A 23,610-nucleotide genomic window follows, 5' to 3' on the forward strand; every position below is an offset into this window, starting at 1 on the left:
AGTTCAGATGAGAATCTGTGGCCCAGAAAGCTGCAAGAGTAGTAAGATGTGCCCAAGAAAGGTACAGAAATAGACAATTTCCTAGATGGTCCCAAAGAGACCATTTGGCCATGCTGGGAAAGGAAGAGGCTGAATGATCTCCTTGCCATCATGTGAGCCCACCAGAGACCCAGAAAGCAGCATAGAGAGGGCTAGACATAAGGACGACTTGCAGTGAAGACTGGGCTGCAATTCAGGATCATCCTCCAAGTCTGATAATGGCAATGGATGTTGTAGCTGAAGTTAATGAGGAGGAATGATGACCCTAAGGACCAGATACTTCACCCTTCCTCACCCCTCTCCTGACAACTCGGCATTATATTTCTCCCTGGAACTTGGATGAAAGGTTGGGTGAAAATAGGTAGAACTCTAAAATTGTTGAAATTGTATTTCCAGCATACAGTCAAAGAGATGCATAATACAATGTAAGCTGAGTTAGAGAAAAATACAGCCAGGCTTATTTCTTGCACCCTGAGTATGTAAGCTGTAAAAGCTAGTGGGTTCAGAGAAGGCTTCTAGAGGGAGGAGCTATCTAAACTAGGATGTAAAGAGTGAATAGTACTGGGCCAGATGGACCAGGGCATTAGCAGGAGCTGCAAAGTGCAAGAGGGAAAGTATTCCCTGCAGAAGGAACAGCTTGCTCAAAGGCCCTGGGGTTTAAAACAACCAGGGGTACTCACTAGGAGTGTTATCAGTTTGGCATTTTGGAAATTGAGCATAAAGTGTGAAGTGAGTAGTGGGGCTAAGAAATAAGCCAGGAGGGAACAGGTCAATGGACCATTCATACTATGCTAAATGAGTGATTTATCTCTTTACCAAACTTCATGTTCTTCGTTTTATCAGTTTATGGTCTACCAAAAAGAATATTATTTCTGACAAATCTGATCTTATAATTTGACTTTCAATGCAAGATGAGATCACATACCATCAATTATATCTTCTAATCTAGATGGTTTTATTAATCCTCTTATTAACCATAATTCAAGACCATTAGTCTTCCTCCCTTCAGGCTACCTAAAATATTTTTATGTAGTCCTTGATGATGTGTCATCTAGATTTTGTATTTGTCAGTTGGAATGTGTATTATGTATGTTTATTATGGTAAAATCTCTGGCAAATACCCTCTTAAATAATTTTTACTCAGAGTGTCTGGATTTATTTCACAATGATAGAGAATAATGAAACTATGTTTTTGAACACAAATATAACAAGAGTATACATTATTTTTCAGTTTATAATAATGTGCTCTGCCCTTACTATATGGGCAGAGCAGAATATGATTTTATTTTACCAATGAAAAATTGGATCCCTGGCCCCTGCCTGCCTCTCTGGGTTCATGCCATTCCACCCCTACTTGTTTACTGTGTTTTAACCAGGCTGACCTTTCAGTTCTTCAAATGTAACAAGCTTCATCTCTCCCCAGAGCCTTTGGAATGACAATTTCTTTTTCTTTACACTTTCCCTTTCCCCTAACACATTGAACTCACCTGTACTTACAGATGTGTATAGTCCCCTAAAATGATTACCCTGGGAAGCCATATACTTATTTCTTGATACTACTCCTGTAGTCTTGTGCAAACAATTTTGAGACTTTCCTTTAAAACCCATTCACAAGCCATATCAGAAAATCCATTTTGTTAGCTTGTATTCACACTTTGTTTTTGACCTAAAGTGGTAGTGTAATACTGAAAATCTCACTCTGCTAGATTTCAAATGACACTTATCTGTTTCCAGAAATTAAATCCATCTTTAATGAAGAAAGAGGTACAGCTGTTGAACATCTTCAGCGGAATGAATCATGGATTCTGAAGGTGATTGATTGAAATGTGAGTCCCTGAAACATTTTAGGCAAAGGCAATATTGTTGAAATAGGTGTCTACTCTTCTAACATGGCTCATTTGAATGTTTGCATTAGCTTATTAGAAAAGCAGTGACCATTATCTTAAAGTAACATCGAATAAACTGATTGCTGAGATGACATAAAAAAGACTTAATTGTACTCAAACATATAATCTGTATAACCAATCTGCATGCTCTTGAAACACACACACACACACACACATGCACACACACACCCTCCCACAAAAGCAGCTATACTGGTGAGATCTGAGTTTGACTATGAAACTCAATGAGTTCACAACTGAATCACTTAGATTACCATATCTGGATCCCATTGGCTACAAAATAAATATGTGGTAATAATTCTTTAGCCCCCAAATCACTGCAGACAAATCAAGAAGAGAGAATATACCTACTCCTTGGGGAAATTTCACTTTTGGACTCTGTAAAGGATATTTTTGCTCCAACTTGTGCCATTTTCTACTAAATAGAAAAAAAAATCAAAGTGGAGTGATCTTGAAAAAATTAGTTTAATTTTGCCGTTATTTAGGTAACATATCTTAATAATTAGAGTAAATCAATATAAACAGAAGATTTTTATATTTTATTATTTTTATATAGGTGATGGAAACAACAAAAGATCAAATCAATGTGCAACAATTGTTCAACAGGAATATTCAGCGAGCAATATTATTGAAACAGAGTGAATATGATTCAGTTTATCAAAGTTAATTTCAGTATCTGGGGACATGGAACTTTCAGCAGAAGAACTTGTGCTCCAGCGTTTCATCTCTTGCATAATTCATGTTTCCCGTAAATTTGTTAGTTGTACCTTACACACTGTAGACTTTCAGTGAAGAGTAAGAGTCTTCACTGTAACTGTGGCTGAAGCTCTTAAGATAAGGTTTTTCCAGAAATTTTTTTTTTCCGGAAAATATTTCAGGAGGAAAGACATTTGTTTCTAAGGTCATCTAGTTATCAACTGATGTCTTGAACCTTTAAAATTAACAGTCATTTTAACTAGTTTCATCCTAGCGAGTGTCTAATTAAACCTTGGCAAGATCACTGATTTTATAATATTCACTGGCAGCAATCTCCACATGTTAACTACACACACACACACACTCTCTCTCTCACACAAATACATTTCTTTTCCTCCATTTAAATCTTCTGCCTGTAAATGTCATGAAATTCTTTAAACTTACATTATTTTGGGAAATAATATTATTCTTCTCCATGAGATTTATTTGGTGGTCATTTCTTATTGTATTCTTACTCACTTCCTTTTTCCAGAGTACTAAGTAGCAATGGGCTCCAGTTTTCCATGAAAATTCTCACAAATAATTAGTTCAAATGACTGACTTTGGCACATCATTCATGCATCATATAATGGGGAGGGGAAATCCTTAAAGAAAATGCATACAAATAATTCAGGAAAACACGTCAAACTTGATGTAGATTATTTATTTCTTCTTTCGTGTCAGTGGAGAACATTATCTATCTATATGTATACATATATTTATATCTACATCTGTAAAGCTATGAGAAACTAACTTGTTCATGGGCATAATCCAAGGGGTTGCTTGAAGGTATATAAAGAACACTAATGTGGGATGTAGTAGATCTTGCTTTTAAGTTTTGGCCAACTGCCGAATTGTTATGTTGCACAAAATAATCAATTTAATTCTTTTGGGTGTTAATTTCTTTATTGGCTAAATTTGTCATAACCACTCTATAGGTTATTTGTTACCAATACTCATATAATAAATATAAACATACCTCGATGATTATTACTGCTTCTGGGTGTTTAAGGTTTGTTGAATAAAAAATCAGATCAGAAATCCTCAGTGAAGAATAAATTAGTAAATTGAGTATTTGGGTAAAATATTTTCAAAATGTATAGGTTCTAGAATGACTTTATTTATCATTGCATTATAAACACTTTTTTTCTGGCCCTTAATTCATGTAACTAAAAGAAAACATAGGCATTTTAAATAAACAAAAATGTATTTTTAAAATCAATGTTATGATTTTAAAAATAGATTCAAAAATTCCATACACCTGAATCTGAAAGGCTTTTGCAAAACTAATCAAACAACCTTCTAAGAAAGGATTTCTTGGCAGGAGTCAAGATTTTTCCAGAACCTTTTTTATGGAGGGATTTCATTGGAGGCTTTTTTAAGGGTAGGACTCTTTGGGGAGTGTGTAGAGCTCTTGCTATCTCCACATGCTCATTGCAGTAATACTTGTTGCTTCCTGCTGACAGATGGATGAGTGTGCGTTCTGCCAGATCCATGCACTGAGCATGGACCCAGTGCCCATCCCCATGAGAGCAGTAGATCATGGCGGGTTTGTTGAGCTCAGTTGAATAGAATGGTACCCAAGTGTTGATATCCACATCACAAGTAGGGCAGCATGTAATCCAGTAGCCTGTCTCAGACTCATCTTCTTCATCATCTTCATTATAGGTGTCAAATTCATCATCACCATCAAAACTATTTGCTTCTGCACTGAAACAAAATTCTTCAGAGTCTTCAAAGGGAGTGGAATCCCCTGGATCTTCTGTTGATGTTTGACTGTTTGTGAATGTTGTCTGCTCTTCATTAGTATCATCTTCAGCACATTTCAACATATAGAAATAGAATCCTTCTGAAACAACTTGTTTATTGTCTCCTGGTATGCCAAGAAAAACAGTTCCATTTCCCATGTTGCTTCCAAACCATATCTTGCTGTGCTTAATGTCTGGGGTCCAATCTGGGGTCTCCATCTCACGAATTTCTATCTTGTTGTCCTCTAAAGAGATGATGTTGCAGATCATTCTTTTTTGATTTTCAAGCTGATAGCCACCAACAATAACAAATTCATCATTGTTAGTTTGAGTCAGGATTGCACTGGAGACAGAGATTCCTCCTGGCAAGACTGTGCAATTCACAGCTGGGCTACCCAGGGGAAGATCAACCCTTATTCTGTACAGGTTGGCAGGCCGGATATTATTGGCAAGTGAATGTCCTCCTAAAATATAGATGGTGTCATTTTTGGCAATAGAGACATGAAAAGATAGCCCATCCTGAAGTTCTGGAAGAATGTATGATGTAGCACACCCAAATTCAAAATCCACCAGGAAAACACGGGGCAGGCAGTCAGCTACACTATTCCATTTTTCTGTGGTTCTGTGGGTAGAAGGCATGTATGAGCGTCCTCCAAAGAGAACACCCATACTTTTCCCTCGGCTGTACACCACATTAATGGAATGACCATATCTGGCTTCAGGAACATCTCCTACCAAGTCTTTCTCTGTGCAGCGAAAAGTAACCTTTTTGTTGTTCTTGCAAACAATAGACATGACATAAATCTTATCTGAAACCTCATTGTTTGGTGTTTTCCCTCCATGGATGATGTATTGATGCTTTTCAGACTCCAAGCTGCCTTTGAATGTGCAAGTGGCTGGGTAGCGAAGAGGAGGGAGGTAGCAGGAATCCTTAGAGAAAATTGTAGGCTTCAGTTTGACATGGTTATGCTTTACATCCAGATGGAAAACTCCAGTGGGGCAGGATCTTTTGGGCCAGCCTTTTTGTCCAAAGAAGAAAACTTGTCCATCAAAATTCATCAGTGAGAAGCCTGGCTGAATTAAGGCTATGTTATTACTGACTGTTACCATCTGCAGAGACATAGTTTCTGATGGTACGTAGATTTTTGTCTGAAAGAATTATAAAATAAAATGACTTAGAGATCGCTTCATATAATCATCGTATTTAGATTCCTTCACATGTGAATAGCATTTTTTTAAGTCCTCCCACACGCTTGCGGTGGGACTGAATGAGGAAAATCCAAGGAGTTACGTCAGTAAAGAGCCACAGAACCTTTATTGCCATTCCATCCAAGGAGATGGGACATGTTTTAGCCAAGGACTATATGCTCCCTAGGATTTCTGGGAATTGTAGTCCTTTTCCGTAAAGAGTCACCATGCGTCAGCTGAAAGAACCACATTTCCCAAGAATCCGTTCTCTCTGGGATGTGTAGCTTTGGAAATCTGTCTTTGTTGCTCTGGGAGAGGGGACTCCTGGAATGTGTCTGTGAATAAAGACTAGCCGAAGGTGCGAAGTGACTAGACGGGAGCAAAGGAGGAAAACTAGGGAATGGGAGGTGAGAGTGGCTGACACCGACCCAACGTCCGGGTTGCCGGAAGGCTGCAGCGCCCGGAGCGGTGTCGGGCAAACCGCTACCCTGGTATTGCTGGAGCCTCTCCTGGGGACTTTTGAACAGGTGACCCGATAGGAAGCACAACTGCTTCTGTTGGAGTGCGGTTACCTGGAGACCGCAGTCTGAAGAGACTCCCGGCAGAGATGTCGTTACGGTGTCCTGCCTGTCTGGATGCTTAGGAGCGCGACTCAAAACTACATCCCTGACGACCCTGGAGGTGCTTGGGGCGGGAGGTTGAAGGGGGCACCGAGGTTACAAAAGCCGTGACTGTCTTACAGAACCGAAAGATGGATCTTTGAATCCCTAGAATGCAGGGGAGACATTGCCTGTTAAAGATTTTTACCACTTCTACATTTAGTAATAGAAATACAGTTATTAGGTTTTAACGAGTGCACTTTAAAGGTCCTTTGTTTTCTTCACTGTTTTTACTACTGTTTTTAGTGTTCTTTTAGGGAAGCAGAGAAGGTTCCTAAACACATCTTCTTTTCATCTTCATTCTAGGAAAATAGAGTTAGTGGCTTTTTCACATCTTTCCAGTCCAAGAACTTTTGGGTAATTCTTTAATAATTCTGTAGTAAGTAAGCAGGGACTAAGCATAGAAGTGTTTGAATTATTCAGGATTTCATACTTGTGTTACAACAAAAAGAATATTTACTAGATGAAGGAAGCTTGATAAATTTCTATTTTATTATTGTTTACCTTAGAGAGTTGTGGAATACACTCCGTGTTTGCCGTGTGAAGTCCTGTGCACCAAATGTTAAAGGAAACAAAACATAGCACAGATTTCTTGACTTTTAAGAGTTAATTCTTAATATGCTTCAAAAGCAGTATAAACAATGGCTGAGTGTGGACTCTGAATGCTTACTAGCTGGATTCAAATCCTGGCTCTGCCACTAACTACATGACTTTGGGCAAGTTATGTAACCTCTGTGTGCCTCAGTTTCCTCATCTGAAAACTGAGATAATAATTTTACCAACCTCATATATTGATGTCAGTTATGATTAATAGTTGAATATACGTAAAGTACTTAGAACAGGGATTTGCATATAGTAGACGATAGTTATGATTATTTTAAAATTTACCAAAAATAAGGTCTAGTGCATATGCACCTGCCAGTAATGGCAGTTGATAAGGTTGGAGAGGATGAGAAGGGGCTTTAGGATATGGGAATCAGATCAGTGGGTATAGACAGATAAACATTTGAACTAAAAGAATTGGATAAACATATATGATGAGGGTGCTGGTAGTAGTTAATTTATTAACAGAAGATAGTTAATATTTTATTCTTCTTGTCACCCTTTGTCTAACTGGGGATAATCTTGGTATCTATTCACTGGGCTGTTTTGAGAAATAAATGGGATAGCACGTGTAAATCACATAGAACAGTGTCTGGCACATAAACACTCAATAAATGTTAATTGATACTATAATTTATCTAATTTTTCTTTATTCCTCCTGCAAAGATTCCTTGGACTATTTAGAATCTCTGGTCACTCTAATGAGATGGTAGTGGTTTTTTTTTTTTTTTTTTTTTTGCTTTAAAGAACTTCTGTAGATCAGCTGTAATTTACTGCTAAATAATCGCTTGTAGTTATTATTTTCAGTCTACTTGGGAGACTCATAAGGGGGTGATCTTTCAACAATTATCTGGCGGGTTATTAAAGCAGGTGAGGAAATGGTGTCTGAGAAGGATTATTATCAAAGTTATGAAAACAAGCCTGTCTCCCTCAGTTGTACATTCAGCAAACTGCCCTGCTTATAAAATAATCTGGGCAGTGTTTTATTTATATCATGGCCTACCCAAGCCTACATGAGAGAAGGCATCTGAGCAACTATGAAAAATGCTATTCATAGAAACTAAAAGGAGACATTATTGACCCTCACTTCAGAAAACTGTAGGTGATTACACTCAGCCTGAGTGATTATGATCAGAGAGTTGTCCCATTTTGGGTGGGGGGAACACCAAAGCCAAGGCCTGCTTGTTTCAAACACCTGTGATGACTGTTATTGAGATACAAGGCAAGCCATACAGTGGTAATGGATTCCAGATCCAAAGGGATTTTTCAAGAACACTTGTTTTAAAGCAATGTTTTCATTGTCTCCCCTTGGTTTCATTTTAAGGTTGCTGTAGGAATTTTGGCTTCTCGTAAGTGAAAACATGATTATTGTAGATTACACAGAAACATTTTCTTGGGCAAGACGTAAGGAGGATTGTCCATTTTTGTAGCTTAGTCTAGGTCCCTAAAGATTTTTGAAACAGGGCTTTTGACCTGTTTTCCCTCTGATGCTCTGCTTTTGGCTCATTTCATAATTTCAAGGCCCTAAAAACAGTGGTAAAGTTTCTTATTGCTAAGATGAATTACCTCCTCTTGTAACACGGTTCAAGTGTGAGTAATTAATTTTTAGATTACTCACTTTAACCAGATGATGTATGCATTTAAAGAATAAACAGGAACATTGAAAGTGTTTTCACATTATTTTGCCACATTTAGTTTTCGAAATTTTGCTTTATCAACTTGAATATATTTTTCACTGGAGTAGACTATTGTATCTCTTCCATAGTTTCAATATGACTGTATTAGTCACACCTTGGTTTTTAAAAAGAGTTTTTAAATGATTATACTATATCTAAAATAACCTACTGAAGTCTTTTCCTTTTAATAGGCTACATAAAATCAGGCAGATTTAAAAGAATAAGATCCTGTTCTTCAGCTGAGGGAGGCTTCAAGGTCAACACATTAAAGATTCTTTGTAAAGGACAGAAATATAGGACCAATAAATATATGCAATTTTCCCAACCCCATGCTAACATTCTTCAGCAGGGAGATTTTCATTTATTCTCTCTGATGCTAGGGCATAGTTGAGTATAATGAAAGGACTCATAGTATGAGGTCTGGGTTTATAGTTCCCAATATCTGAACTGACTTTTTCTTTTCCAAAGAAAGATACTGTACTGTGAAACATTAAATCTTGCTGATCCGTGCTGGCCATGTTTTCTTGATTGCTCCAGAGTAGCAAGTAACCTCATGTAAGTAACTTCAGGCATTTAATGTGTGAATAACAGTATCTTTCACTGTTAATCAGGTTTGAGGCATATATTATTTTATTTCTGCTGGCAGTAAAACCAGGATTAGGTCTTCCTTCCTATCTTAGGCCAGAGAACGATTTATGTACGAAGATTAATAATAGTGCTCTAAAGGCCTAATAATTAAATCCCTGAAGCAGCCAGAGAACAGAAAGCCCCACATTTTCCAAATTCTACTCATCCCTTCCCTATCTAGACACCAAATCCACTTGTGACTAACACACTGCCAAAGTGTGGCATCTTCATTCCCTTAAAGTTTACTAACATAGGCTCCCATTTTTTAGCTTTGGTAGAAATGAAGGTATCAGACCTACCTGAAGGCCAGAGGGGCTGCTCACGCCTCTCTGAATCTTTGCCGCTAAACCAGGTATTAATTGTCAGCACTTGGGGAAGATTCACTGACTGCCCACTATGACTGTGGCAAGCAGAAGGCTGACTATAAACAGAGTGTGTATGTGTGCCTACAGATGTTCTTATGAACACTGATCTAATGGGAGTAACTGACTGTGACCTTTTTTTTTCTTTCTTTCTTTAGATGGTTGAGGGAGATACCCAACAGGGTGTACCCTCAGGATTTAACTCTTTCACTACTAGCAACAATGGCAACACAATTCACTATTTGTAAAGATAAAAAGAAATCTGGTCAAAACTTGATTTTTAAAAATTAAGAACATTTTAGAAAAACACAGAAGAAATACATATAATTTCTATGGTTTAAATAAACACTATTTTGAATCAAATGAGAAAGTATTTGTCCTAAAGCAGAGACCACTAATACCAGTGCTATTCATTTTAACTTTGAGGTACCCTTTTGTGGTCTCATTTTCTTTAATGCAAGGCTCAGAAGGAAGGAGTTGTAATTATTCGAGGCCCTCTACCAACTTTATATCAGGCAGCTACTGAGTAATAATACAGTGTAATGATTAAGAAAATGGGCTTTTGGGGTCAAGCTCACCTGGTTTTCTTTGCCAGCTCTGCTATTTTTCAGGTAGTAGAGTCATCTTAATCCTCAAGCCTCTGTTTTTCAGGTAGAGTCATCTTAATCCTTAAGCCTCTGTTTCTCTGTCTCTGAAATGAGGATAATAGAAATATTTACTTCAAAAAGTTGTCAGGAAAAGATTAAATGAGATAATGTATGCAAAGTGTTCAGCCAAGGAAGAGTTTAATATTCCATAGTGATCTTGATAGCAAAAACTACCTTTATAATTTCTTTTATTTTCTTTTTTTTGAGATGGAGTCCCGCTCTGTCTCCCAGGCTGGAGTGCAGTGGTACGATCTTGGCTCACTGCAACCTCTGCTACCCAGGTTCAAGCGATTCTCCTACCTCAGCCTCCCGAATAGGTGGGATTACAGGCACACGCCACCACACCCAGCTAATTTTTGTATTTTTAGTGGAGATGCGGTTTTGCCATGTTGGCCAGGCTGGTCTCAAACTCCTGACCTTGGGTGACCCACCTGCCTTGGCCTCCCAAAGTGCTGGGATTACAGGAGTGAGCCACCTTGCCCAGCCTATAATTTCTAATAGTAGCATAATTTCTAAATGCAACCTAATTTACCTAACCTTCCACTATTGTTGGTCATTTGATCAGTTTCCATATGGCTTAGATGATAAAATGTAATGATCAGAGCTAGGCAAATCTGGGTTTGAGTTTCAGTCCTGTGACCTTTTTGAGTGTCAGTTTTCTTATCTCTAAAATGGCAATAATAACTACCTTATTATAAGGATTAATGGATTAAAATGTCTATAGAATGTACATAGTAAATCTTACCTAATGATGAAGATGCAAATATATTACCTAAATATGTTTGCATAAGTGACTAATTTTTTGCAAAATTTTAGTGTATATTTTCAGGGTCGATTTTTTTTTTAAACAGATGTATGTAGCTCAGTTGATTGGTGGATTCTCATCATTTGAAATGTCGATCCATCCTTAAAAAAGCATCGTCATCTCTTCTAGTTCCTTCTGTGATGATTTTTTTAATCTGCAAAAGGATATTGGGTTATTTCCCTAACCTATTTATGTGTTATATAAAGTGTTGTATAATGATTAAGATACTTGAAATTACAGCAACCATAAGGACAACTGTCATAAAATTGATATATTGGATGTCTTCACTGTAAATACAAAATAAGAAATGCAAAAATAGAAACCATGGATAGATTTAGATGTGTTTTAGCCTTTGGATTTTACTAACATCAAAAAACAGGCAATTTGTAGCATAACAATTAGTTGCTGAATGGGTTAGTTGTCTCTTGACAAGACTAGAAATTAGTAGCACATTTGAAAATGGGTTTTAAGACTCCAAGTCCTTGCTATACCATTAGGAGAGCATTAGACTTACAGTGATCTCGTACAAGGTTCCTGATCTCCAAAAGTCCTCAGCATTGAAACTAAATATAAAATAGTAAACTATATTTATTGAGCATCTACTATGTACAAAGCCATGTGGAGAATTAGAAAAAAAATCAGACACAGGTCTTGCCCTTAAAGCAGGGATTGCCAATCCCTGGGCCACAGACAGGTACGGTCAGCAGTCTGTTAGGAACAGGGCTTCACAGCAGGAGGTGAGCCGCAGGCCGGCAAGCCTTACCGCCTGAGCTCTGCCTCCTGTCAGATCTGCTATGTGGCATTAGATTCTCATTGGAGTGTGAACCCTGTTGTAAGCTGCGCATGTGAGGGAGCTAGGTTGTGTGTTCCTTATGAGGATCGAATGCCTGATGATCTGAGGTGGAATAGTTTCATCCTGAAACTGTCCCCCTCACTCTTGTCCATGGAAAAATTGTCTTCCATGAAACTGGTCTCTGGTGCGAAAAAGGTTGGGAACTACTGCCTTAAAGAACATATATGATAGTAGAATTAAGCAACTTTTGGTTGCAGATGAACATGCCTTACATTCTTCCCACATTCAGCTTTTCTTAAAAGTTCTTAGAAGTTCATTAAGAAATCACAATTATAAGTTGCTCAGCCCATTTTTAAGCCTTGAGGCAGAGTAAAACAGAGTAAACAACCTTTATCTTATGGGAAAAATAAAAACTTAGTAATGGGATATCCTGGCCTGGTAATTGGACAAAAAAGGAAACATAATTGGAAAAAAAAGATGGAAGCCCACCTCAAGCCCAATCCCTTTATTTTTACATTCAAACTACTCAGGATCAGAAAAGTTCACATAACTTGACAAGGGTAACACAGCTGCAGTGGTCTGTGGATATGATGGGTTGGAGGGAGGCAGAGGAGAAAGACTGTTCTGTGAACTCATGACAGTGCATTTCAAGAAATGTAGTGCATCTCTCAAGCGTTTCCATCCCCATTTTATAAATGGAGAAACAGCTTAAACTTCATTGTCTCTCAGTGTGTTAACAAGTGTTTGCAATAAGGTCAGTGGCAAGTTTTCATAGCATTAGGATAAGCATAGACAATGATTAGTGTTTTACTAAGTGGCAGATTTTTGAGGAAATAAGATAAATTGTATTGGAAAGGTAGATGTTTGGCTCGTTGAATGAATTCCACAATAGGAGCCACAACTGAAACTGACAAAGAAAAGAGGAAGGAAGAGGAAATGTATAGAAGGAAGCAATTTACAGTTAGTATGATGTATTGTCAAGAGAAGAACATGACAAGTGACTTGACATTTTTTATTTAAAGCAATTAGTTAGATATGGCCACCTGACCAGAATGACTGGTATCGTCCTAAAAAATTTCATGATCTCTGATTTAAGGTGGATTCTTTTCTTGAAAACAAAATAGAGAAAACATTTCAGAGGAGTTTTGCTAGAAAAATGTTCTTGCTAGAAAAAATTTACTGAAATACTTTATTTTTAGAGAAGGAAAGGAGTTAGGAGTTTGTGATTCTTTTTATTTTTTATTTTATTTATTTATTGATTTTTTTGGAGACAGGGTCTTGCTCTGTTGCCCAGGCTGGAGTGCAGTGGCATAATCTTGGCTCAACTCAGCCACCAACTTCTGGGCTCAAGTGATCCTCCCACCTCAGTCTCTCAAGTAGCTGGGACCACAGGTGGACACCATCATGCTCAGCTAATGATTTAATTTTTTGTAGAGATGAGGTCTCACTATACTGGCCAGGTGGTCCTGAACTACTGGGCTAAAGTGATCCCCCATGTTGTCCTTCCCAAGTCCTGGGGTTACAGGCACGAACTGTGCACCTGGCCTGATTCTTAATTTCTATCTTTGAGTATAGAAACCATATTGGCAAAAAGAAATTATATATGTATGTGCATGTGTGTGTTATGTTTTGTACATTGAGGCAAAATTGCAAATAAAGTATTGAGTGAAATTGGAAACTGGGGAACCATTGTATTACCTCTTATAGCCCGTTTATTATTCCACAGTCTTAGGAATTTATAATTCAAAATAGCTGGGAAACAAATCTAAAATCTTCTTTTAAGAGAATGCCAAGTGAAATAAAGTTTGATTTTATTTGCAAGATCTGGTATTTTGAAACACTTAGAAATGAACTCCTAGGTGATTTAGTTCAGTTGGTCTACACCTGCTCCTAACCAGCTGTGTGGGTTTTGCTTTAGAGTAGGCTTCTTGGTATTGTTTAAAGTCCTGTGCATTGTGCAGGTGGCTAACAGGCTCAGGAAGTTGGAGAGAAGGGGACAACTTTAATTAAGAGTGGATGCCTTTGTGTCATAGTATGCAGTATAAAGTAACCGTTAGTGGGACATTGTATCTTATGTGAGGGTGGGATTAGGTTTGAGCTAATAAATCTTTTATGATTGAAATATTGTGTGATTATAGAGCTATAAAGTTGACTCAGAAACCTTACTGCTTTATGGATTCACAGTTTTATCAGGAGTCTTGAAAAAAGTGTTCACTGAATTACTCGCCGTTACTACCCATAACTCATTGATATAGTTGATAGCATTTCTGAGGCTAGGAGATCAGTTTTGGACATGGTTGAAATATGGGTATGGCAAATTTTTTTTGATAAATGTCTAGAGGTCAGTTAGTGTGCTTATAGGAGTTTTGTTAGGGGGTGAAGATAGGGTGTTTACTTGTAATTCCACACAACTCTAAATGATTTAAAAAAACAAGCAAAAATGGTAGTGAAAAGGCATTCTTTTTGATTTCAAAAACAATGGATTTCCTGAGATTTGTCTTATGAGTATATCCTACAGATTCCATGTACACAGTTAATCTGTTTTTAAAAAATGATAGGGAGTGAGTGGGGAGAGTTCAAATGCTTAATTGGTTTGCATTTTTCTTTGTTTAATAGAATTAATAACTGTGTAATTGAAAACAATCTAATACTTAGGTGACCTGCCTCAGTGAGTCAATGCAGACATTTCTGGATTGACTTAAACAGCTAGGAGGAAGAGTATACTTGGGGAAATAAAATGGGTATTATACAATCTGCTGGTGAACAGAAGGGCTTAATGAATGATAGCCTCAAGAAACCTCATTGAAGTAGCTTGGGTGAATGAACAGGAAAGGGAAGCAAATTTTTCAAGAGGAAAGTTTCTGTTTATGCATGTAATTTTATAGATTAGTATTAGTCTCTCTCCCAGAGCTTTCTGTGGGGGGAAAACAACACACCTGGTTCCAACATTCTTGGTAAACTTTTAGTGATAATTTTCTTTTCCTAAATATCTTTTGTTTTAATTGAGTTATCCTTCTTTTCTGTTTCCATCCCCCATTTTTAAGCTAAAAAAAATTATAGATTCACAAGATGAATTCACAGGAGGTTCCAAAGAGGTATATAGGGAGGGCCCATGCAGCCTTGGTCCAGGCTTCTGCAATGTTAACATCATGCATAAGTTTAGTATAACATAAAAATCTGAGTTATTGCTATTACAGAAACAGAGTATTGTATAGAATATGTAAATTACAGCCAGGCACAGTGGCTTATGCCTGTAATCCCAGCACTTTGGGAGGCTGAGGTGGGCGGATCACTTGAGGTTAGGTGTTTGAGACCAGCCTGGCCAACATGGTGAAACCCTGTCTCTACTCAGAATACAAAAATTAGTCAGGTGTGGTGGTGTGCGCCTGTAATCCTGGCTACTCAGGAGTCTGAGGTAGGAGAATCACTTGAACCCAGGAAGTAGAGGCTGCAGTGAGTAGAGATTGCTCCACTGCACTCGAGCCTGGGTGACAAGAGCAAAACTCAGTCTCAAAAAAAAAAAAAAAGTCAATATGTAAATTATAAGTCTCTTTAGGGAAGGACCTAGATCTGTTTTTGTTAAGGCATCCTTTGTGCTATCTTTGTTTATAATCTGAACCCACATTTTAAAAATTGTATGCAGTTTTTAGGATGGATGTGCTCCCTTTTCCTTTAGGTGAGAATTTGTCAAGGGGAAATGTATAGCTATTAAGACATACTTCTATTACTGCTGCATGGAACGCAATTCATCTCTCTCTTAAAGCTTTGTAGTCAACAGTAATCCCCAAACCTTTCCTACCTCCTTCCAAATACTTCCTTTAATGTTCACAGCAAAGGGCTATACCTAGGGCAATTTAATAATATATGGAAGTCTAGATGCTTATACTATCAACTTTTTTGGTGATAATGAAGAGGTCTATGCCTTTTACATGTTAGAAAAGGCTGTTGATAAAAGCTTATAACTTGAAGTGCAGCGTATACCTTTATGCTAGAATTGTATGTTTTTTATTTCATCCTGATGAAAAACAATAAAGGAGTGTAGATTCTTTTCTGTTTTGTAAGAGATGTTTTGTTTTATATTCTGCTTTCCCTTTATTCCTTTTGTTTCTTCTTTTGTTTTCTCATTTGTATTGGTAGGTCTCTAATATATAATGATGTAATATGTGCTCAGCCTGTGGCCTTTTGAATGTTATTGGGGTATGGAACATAAATGGAGGCATGAATATACCTGCCAGGGTAAGATTGCTGCTTTGTGCTTAATTTCCTGATGGCTTCAGATACACTTTAAAGTTCATAATCATGAGCATCTCATGACTATTTATGATGAGAGAACCACCCATTACTGCTCATCAATAGAGTCATTAGTTGACAGAAACCTCACATGAAGTTTCTTTCCCATACTCATTTATTCTCTATGATTGGACTAGATAACCTTCAGGTTTCTCTCAAGTCACAGAATCTGAATTTCTCACTGGATGTTTTTCTTTCTTCTTGATATTATCTGAAAGACAAAAAAATTAGAGGATGCAAAGTTGTTGTAGTTCAGTCAAGGAGGAAGAAATCAGTTCATACTAGATCTGTTCTAATCACATCTGTGCAGCCTTATTAAATCTCTGCAGTTAGAGTGCAGTTTGGTCTTTTGGAGATTTGACCATTTACACAAATATAAAAGGACACACACCTTGTGCAATTGTTGAAGTACAAATGTTGATGGTTTTATTTCCTTAGGCAAAGTGATAATATTTTGATAATATCCCATCTTACCTTTCAGTATAGCAGTAGATTCTTACTGAGCAGAAGAATACCATTTTGAGTAAGTGGGCTTTGATAGACCTGCACAACTCTCAGAGTTTTTAACCACCTCCCCCCCGCCCCCCCCCCCTTTTTTTTTGCAGACATATAACCCTAGTGCTGTTAAAAAGTACACTGTGTACTTTCAGAGAAGCAAGCTTGTGGTGATTTGCTTTTTTAGGTCTACTACTCTTGTGTCTGAAAGTTGCATTTTGTTTGAGTAAGTTCATTAAGCAGGGATCTGAAGGTAAACATCAAAGGTGTGCTGAATCAGTGGTGACAATTTCATGTATCATATTTCATAATAATGTTCTTTCAGAGAGCACATAACATTAACTAGCTTAGGTGGTTGTTAGCTTCATTATTTGATAGCAGAAAACAAGACTTTAGGGAGGTTATATGATTTTTCTATCTCTCAGTGACTTGGCAAAAAGTGAACCCTATTCCTAACCAGGCCTGTGGTCTTCAAGTGAAGTGTAGTAGTCCATGGAGCAGTGCATGCTCCCTGTATTTCCTTCTGGGGGCCATGATTGTGAAAGTGTTGCTTGTGATTTACCAGCAGATATTTATACACATTTACTTATCACAAGACGTTTTGAGTCTTTCATGTGGAGCTCAAAGCCTTAAAACATAAAAACCAAACCAAAACAAAGAATTCTGTTATCTAGGCAAGTGTCTCTCTCTCTCTCCCCGTTTTTCTTTTAGAAAAATACTTCATGATAAAAACACAAAAGTATGTGAATGGTAATTGAAAATGCATTGCTTCCTTTTAGAAACCCACTAGGATTTGCATAAACCACTTGGCTGTCTGATAAGTCATTATCTGTTCTGTCAGTCCCTGGGGACTTTTAATATTAGGTTTATATTTTTATAGAAAAGGCAAGTTCTAAATTTGAAGATGGGTATTGTTAAACTCTTCAATAATGACAGTTTGTGAAACTGCATGTTCCAAAAGTCCTTTAAAAAGTCAATAAGGCCAGGCGCAGTGGCGCACGCCTGTAATCCCAGCACTTTGGGAGGCCAAGGCAGGCGGATCACCTGAGGTCAGGAGTTCGAGACCAGTCTGCCCAACATGGCGAAACCCCATCTCTACTAAAAATACAAAAAAAAAATTAGCCAGCCATAGTGGCAGGCGCCTGTAATCCCAGCTACTCGGGAGGCTGAGGCAGGAGAATTGCTTAAACCCGGGAGGCAGAGGTTGCAGTGAGCCGAGATCGCATCAAGAGCGATACTCTGTCTCTAAATAAATAAATAAATAAATAGTCAGTAAAAACATGTCATCTCTATATTGGGATAACCACACAAATAAAATTAAAGGCCTAGAAGGATTTTGAATTTGTGCTGGCACAATCTGTTAATTGTTTGCTTTCAGTACTACTGAGATGTGTTGGATAATGCTCAAAATATGCCAGTTTAAGAAGTGGAAAAGAAGGTTAAAGGAATTTCTATTAACACTCTTAAAGCATTATGAGAAGACATTTACAGGAATGGAAACCACAACCTGGCTGCATCTGTTTGGTATTTGTTTGCTGAAGTAACTTACAAAGATGATTTTAAAGAAGAGATTGATAAAATAAAATGTTGAAATTTTTCTAGGCTCCAATTCTGGAAAAGCAGATTGACGTTGAAATTCTTGTAATAAAGTATACATCCTACTGTAGTGAAATAATAGCCACCTTTGAGTTTACTTATCATTATTTACTGTCTAGCTACTGCAAACACAGTTTATTCAGCTTTGCATTGCTAAAGCCTGGTGGTGTTACAAGTAAATGTGCATAAGCCATAACCGATGCTTTTTCGTGTATCTAATTTTTTCAGGTACAAATAGCTTGAAACAGTTTCTTTTGTTTTAAGTTGGTACCCAGCTACACTTCTAATTTTCACTCAATCCTCTACAACTCTATGCTTTATCTGGGGTTGTAATACATGAGGAATTATCTTGATTTATCTTTAGGTAACATCGCTGCCTTCAAAGTTGAGTGGGCACAGTTATAACAGGTCTTTGTGTAGGCAAAGGACAGAATAGTAAGACTGATCCATCATCATCATCATCATGGCTAACATTTTTTGAGATGCCATGCGTACTCGTTTAATTTTCATAATAATCTTGTGAGGCATGTGTAGTTTCACGATTCTTTATTTAAACCCTCAGGGTCAGATGTGCTTCAGAATTCAGAACTTTTTGGAGTTTAGAAAGGTAATCAGTGCATGTGCCATATATTATACAAAATCTCTAGGCTGGTTTTGGGAAAGCACCTTATATGCAAGCATATTGGTATTTCTACAGGGAAATATATGAATGGTAACACTGAGTAGAATAAAAGGCATAAGTACTCTCATGTTAATTCAATCAGGTCTTGTCCCCAAATGCATTTGGGCATTATCTTATGAATTTTTTTTTTCCTGAGCTTTTTGATATTTTGGAATTGAGGTTAAGGAAATACAGACCTGTACAGTTGTAATCCCCCCTTTTCTTTTTATTTTTTTTGAGACAGAGTTTCGCTCTTGTTGCCTAGGACGGAGTGCAATGGTGCGATCTGGGCTCATCGCAACCTCTGCCTCCCAGGTTCAAGCGATTCTCCTGTCTCAGCCTCCTGACTAGCTGGGATTACAGGCATGTGCCACCATGCCTGGCTAATTTTGTATTTTTAGTGGAGACAGGGTTTCTCCATGTTGTTCAGGCTGGTCTCAAACTTCCAGCCTCAGGTGATCCACCTGCCTTGGCCTCCCAAAGTGCTGGGATGTAATCCCTTTTTATAGATACGGGGAAACAGAGACCCAGAGAGGTCAAGTAACTTGCCCAGTGCTACACAGTGAGTGGCAGAGCTGGGCTGTGACTATACAGCTATTTGACAGAATAGGCTAGATCTGCATATACTAAAGTGGTGATATGTCTATGATAACTTATTAAATTAAAGCTGTAAAGAATAACATATAATATGGTTCCATTTTTAGAAAAAATCTATTATTCTCTATAAACATTACAGGGAAAGATTTAGAAGTACATTCTTTAGACTCTTGACAGAATTTACCTCTGATGGTTGGGAACTGGCAGAGTCAGGAGATACTTAAAGGTTTTTAGAATTTTATATCATACACATGCTATTTGTATTTTTAAAATGATAAATGTATAAAGGAAAAGTGGGAGAAAAAGTTAACAGATGTTTACTCTTGTTTCAGATAGAAGGAAGCTTGGTGCTCTCCCTTCCTTCCATTATTGGAGAAACCCCTACTTTTTATGGTCCCCCATGTAGTATACTGGCTACTTAGGCAGTAATTACATGTCTGCTTTCTGTAGATAATTTTCTCAAAGCTATGTAAGAAGAATACTTTATACAGAATGAATGGAGTTTAACAAGGTGAAATATCATAAGTGAAAATGAAGTCCAAACTGTGCTTGGATTGAGGCATTGTGTCTTAGCTGACAGGTGTTCAGTTAGCACTGTGCTAAATGAATGACAATGTGGAATGGCCACTACCAGTGTGAATGTGAGCTCTAGCTGTATAGCATGAGTGGAATATTGAGAATGTGAGTTAGTCTAATCTCATCGTATCTGGAGTCTTGTGTTCAGTTGTGGATGGTATATATAAAGGGGTGCAGTCAATGTGAAATTTTTTCCAGATAGATTGATCAAGAGGATTTAAGGACTTGAAACCATGTCATATAGGGTACAGGTGAAATAATTGAGCAAGTATAGTTTAGTGTTTTGCCAGCTTCTAGCAATGCTTGACTGTTGTACTTGCTCAAATGAGTAATGTTAGCTTAATATTGATTGACTGCCAGCTCTATGCCACATCCTGAGCTATCAAGCATTTGGGATACAAAGATGAAGAGATGTGGACTCTGCCTTTTATGTCTCTGAGTCTAGTAGAGAACACAGAAATGTACACAACTGTTTCCAATACAGCATGATAAATTTAACAGTAGACCCTAGTACAGGAGCAGCACAGATAAATTAAGATGAACTCTTCCTGCAGTAGTGGGAGACGGGGGATAAAGTCTTCAGAGACAAATGGAATTCTGAGCTGGGTTTTGAAAAATAAATTTGTTTCAGTGAATGAAATGAGAAGATTGACAAAGGATGGTATAACCTTGTTCAAATATTTGAAAAGATGTCATGTATAAGAAAGACAGAAAATTTTCAGTACAACCTCAGGGGCTCAGAAACCAGTTGGGGTAGAGTACAGGGAGAAAGATTTAGGCTTAATTTTAAAAGTTTTTAACAGAGCTGTCCAAAGGCTTTTTTGGAATGCTCAGAGTTACCAGTCCCTGGATGTGTTGATGCAAAGGCAAGTCAACTGTTTGTCAGTGGTAGTAGGGAAGGGGGGGAGTGGAGTCACCCGATGAATAGAGTGACAGTGAAGTGCTTAAAGGCATGGTTTCTAGGATCAGACTTCTTGAGCTGGCACTTCTCCATACTGACTCTGTGACCTTATCTAGGACTGTTAAGATAACTAACAAAAAAATTGCTCAGAACAGCACCTGGTACACAGTAACTGCTAAATAAGTCACTAAGCTATTGCCATTGGATGGGTGGTTAGTTGAGTACTCTTTAAAGTTCCTCCTACCTCGAAAGACTTTGAGTTTCTAATTGTGTAATTGGGTGACAATAGTCATATGAATATATGACAATATTCTTATGAATTAAGAAGATAGTAATGAGCAGACTGAAGCAAAAAATAAAATTGTGATAGTTAACAATTCAGCAGCAAAGATATGAATAAAACTCTGGTCTCTTGAACTAGAGGTCACTGCTCTAGTAACTATCTTGATCTTTGTTTTGGAGCCTTGGAATTTTTCAACCTACCCATCCAGAATATTTTCAAAGGGACTGGTATTGCCTGATTCTCTCTAGCTGGTATTTTTCTGTCTTGCAGATACTGTGGCCTCATGAATAGGAATGTCTGCCCATATGTCAGGATTGGAAATAATGGATGAAGATCAATTAATCAAAGACGTCTTGGATAAATTCCTTAATTGTTATGAACAAACATATGATGAAGAATTTCTGAACGCTTTTACTCATCTTTCACAAGGTAAAATGGAGAAGTAAACTTTCTGCAGCAATGGAGATAAATAATTTTATTATAAGTGTATGTTTTTGCTGCCTCTTAAGAAAGACTATTTAGTGAACATTCATTCCATTCGTTTATCAGGTAATTCTTACTAGGGCACTCGTGACTGATGCCCTAATGTTACTGATGATATAAATACCAGTCTTCATACATCCAAGAGTTGTGTGATGGTGTCAGAACCACAGAATTTGGTAACTAAAAATGACTTGAGAAATCATTTAATATAATCCTTTTATTTTTTAAGAAAGCCAAATGCAAAGAGTGGAGGTTGTTAAAAGCCTACTTTAAAAAATTTCAAAGAGAAATAGTATAGTATAGACTATGGGATTACACTGCACACTTCTGGATCCTGGGATCACCACTTACTGGCCATGTGATCATGGGCAGGGGTAGTTTTTGAGTAAAAGAGGAATAATAATAGTACTTCTCTCAAAGGTTGAGAAACGTTAATTGAGATAATCCATGTGAAACTCTTAGTGTAGTGACTAATACATAATAAGTACTTACTGAATGTTAGGTATTTGTATTGCTGTTGTGATGCTGCTGCTGCTGCTGCTGTTGTGGTTTCTGTAGAATGGAAACAACCCTTTAGACTGGATGTGATGAGGCCAAACCCATGTTGTGTTTTTCATTATTTGTTTTGTTTCCGTCATGCAGTGTTATTGCTTATTAATTGAGCCAACATTTGAAAGTTGGGTAATTTTACACGAAAATCTTGATTTGTGTTTTTTTTGGGGGGATCCAGTGAGAAGATCTGTTACTTCCTCATGGCAATATCAGCTAGAGCTCAGGAGTCCTTGCCCAGTGAGCTCCTTAGTTTGTCACGCTCTCTGGCACTCACACAGTCTAAAAATGTGAGCTTACATTGTCTGCTTCATTCATTCAAGTGGCCCCCTAGGCATTTGAGTTGTTATCTTCCTTCTGGGTTCTGCTTCAGATTGCCATCAGCTTGCTCTCAACCTTGATCCTTTCTGGGTCATTGATCCACATTTTTGAGACCATTGGTTCTCTACCTAGCTACACATTAGACTCACCTGACTCGCTTTTAGAATGTATTGACATCAGAGCCCACTCTAAAGCTCAGCTAGGATCAAGGGATTCATATTTTATTAAAAAAACCTCCTCTGGTGCTTCTAATATGTACTCAAGGGTGAGAACAGGGAGTTCCATAATCTCTGAGGTCATGACACTCTTAAGATACCTGACTTCATGATTTGAGTAATGTGTCCCAAAGAAATGTAAAACAAGAGTAGTAGTTACAAGGAAATTATAGTTATAATGTATAAATGTAAAAGAAAAGTAGTAGTTACAATGAAAAGAAAATATGATTCTAACCTGTTTCTTTTATCAGGCAAGATATAATATAATTGATATCTGTTTTGTTTACACTTAAACAAAAAACATAGATCTGGTGATTTTTGTTTATACTTAATGGAAATGAAAAATTTAGGAACTAGCTAGTTAACTTTGGCGCTGACTGTGAATGATCTGTTTGGACATAACATGTAGATCAAATTAATCTTGATAATGACCAAATTATCTTTTAGTCTGTGCACCTGGGTTTAGGAAGATACCTGCTTTGTTCGAGACTAATGATTTAGTTTGTGTTTTCTGGACCCAAACAGCAATATGAATGGCTGTGGTGGGGTGGTGGAAACAAGGGTAAAATTGGCAGAATTAACGAATTTTGGTATGCTAATGACATTTTGATAATTCACATTATTTTGGAAATCATTTGTAAGGCTGACTTTATTTTTGTACCCTAGAAGAATAAAAACTTTTTGCAAGGACTTTGATATATTTAGGGGGTTATAATACATTTACTTTTATGAAAAGGGGTCTTATTCTGTTTTCAAATTCCAGTATGATCATTGCATGCTGAGAAAGAAACTGTTGCAGATGTGATAACTTCATTTTGGGTTCCGTTTTGGACCCCAGATTGATCTGAAATAAATGA

The 23,610-nt window shown here is 37.5% G+C and overlaps 2 protein-coding genes across 10 annotated transcripts in view; one reads left to right on the plus strand and one right to left on the minus strand.

Annotated features, from left to right (window-relative positions):
* Nucleotides 1-1,003: 1,003 nt before the first annotated feature.
* On the minus strand, nt 1,004-5,548 carry RAG2 (recombination activating 2). The gene has a single exon (XM_054662211.2). It carries the CDS (start codon nt 5,546-5,548, stop codon nt 3,965-3,967), a length of 1,584 nt encoding a protein of 527 aa, XP_054518186.2. The 3' UTR covers nt 1,004-3,964.
* A 184-nt stretch (nt 5,549-5,732) lies between these two features.
* IFTAP (intraflagellar transport associated protein) overlaps nt 5,733-23,610 on the plus strand; it is a 62,891-nt gene continuing 45,013 nt past the window's right edge. Inside the window, exons 1-3 of one of the 9 annotated variants that reach the window (XM_024347043.3) lie at nt 6,210-6,295; nt 9,021-9,107; nt 21,456-21,614. In XM_024347043.3, coding sequence (XP_024202811.3) covers nt 21,479-21,614 — 136 coding nt within the window. In that variant the 5' untranslated portion in view covers nt 6,210-6,295; nt 9,021-9,107; nt 21,456-21,478. Of the gene's footprint in view, nt 6,142-6,175; nt 6,296-9,020; nt 9,108-21,455; nt 21,615-23,610 lie in introns of those variants that run through there. The other 8 variants (XM_024347045.3, XM_024347040.3, XM_024347042.3 and 5 more) reach the window with 8 other exon arrangements.

This window comes from Pan troglodytes, chromosome 9 (genome assembly GCF_028858775.2).
Source record: "Pan troglodytes isolate AG18354 chromosome 9, NHGRI_mPanTro3-v2.0_pri, whole genome shotgun sequence".
Taxonomy (NCBI): Eukaryota; Metazoa; Chordata; class Mammalia; order Primates; family Hominidae; genus Pan; species Pan troglodytes.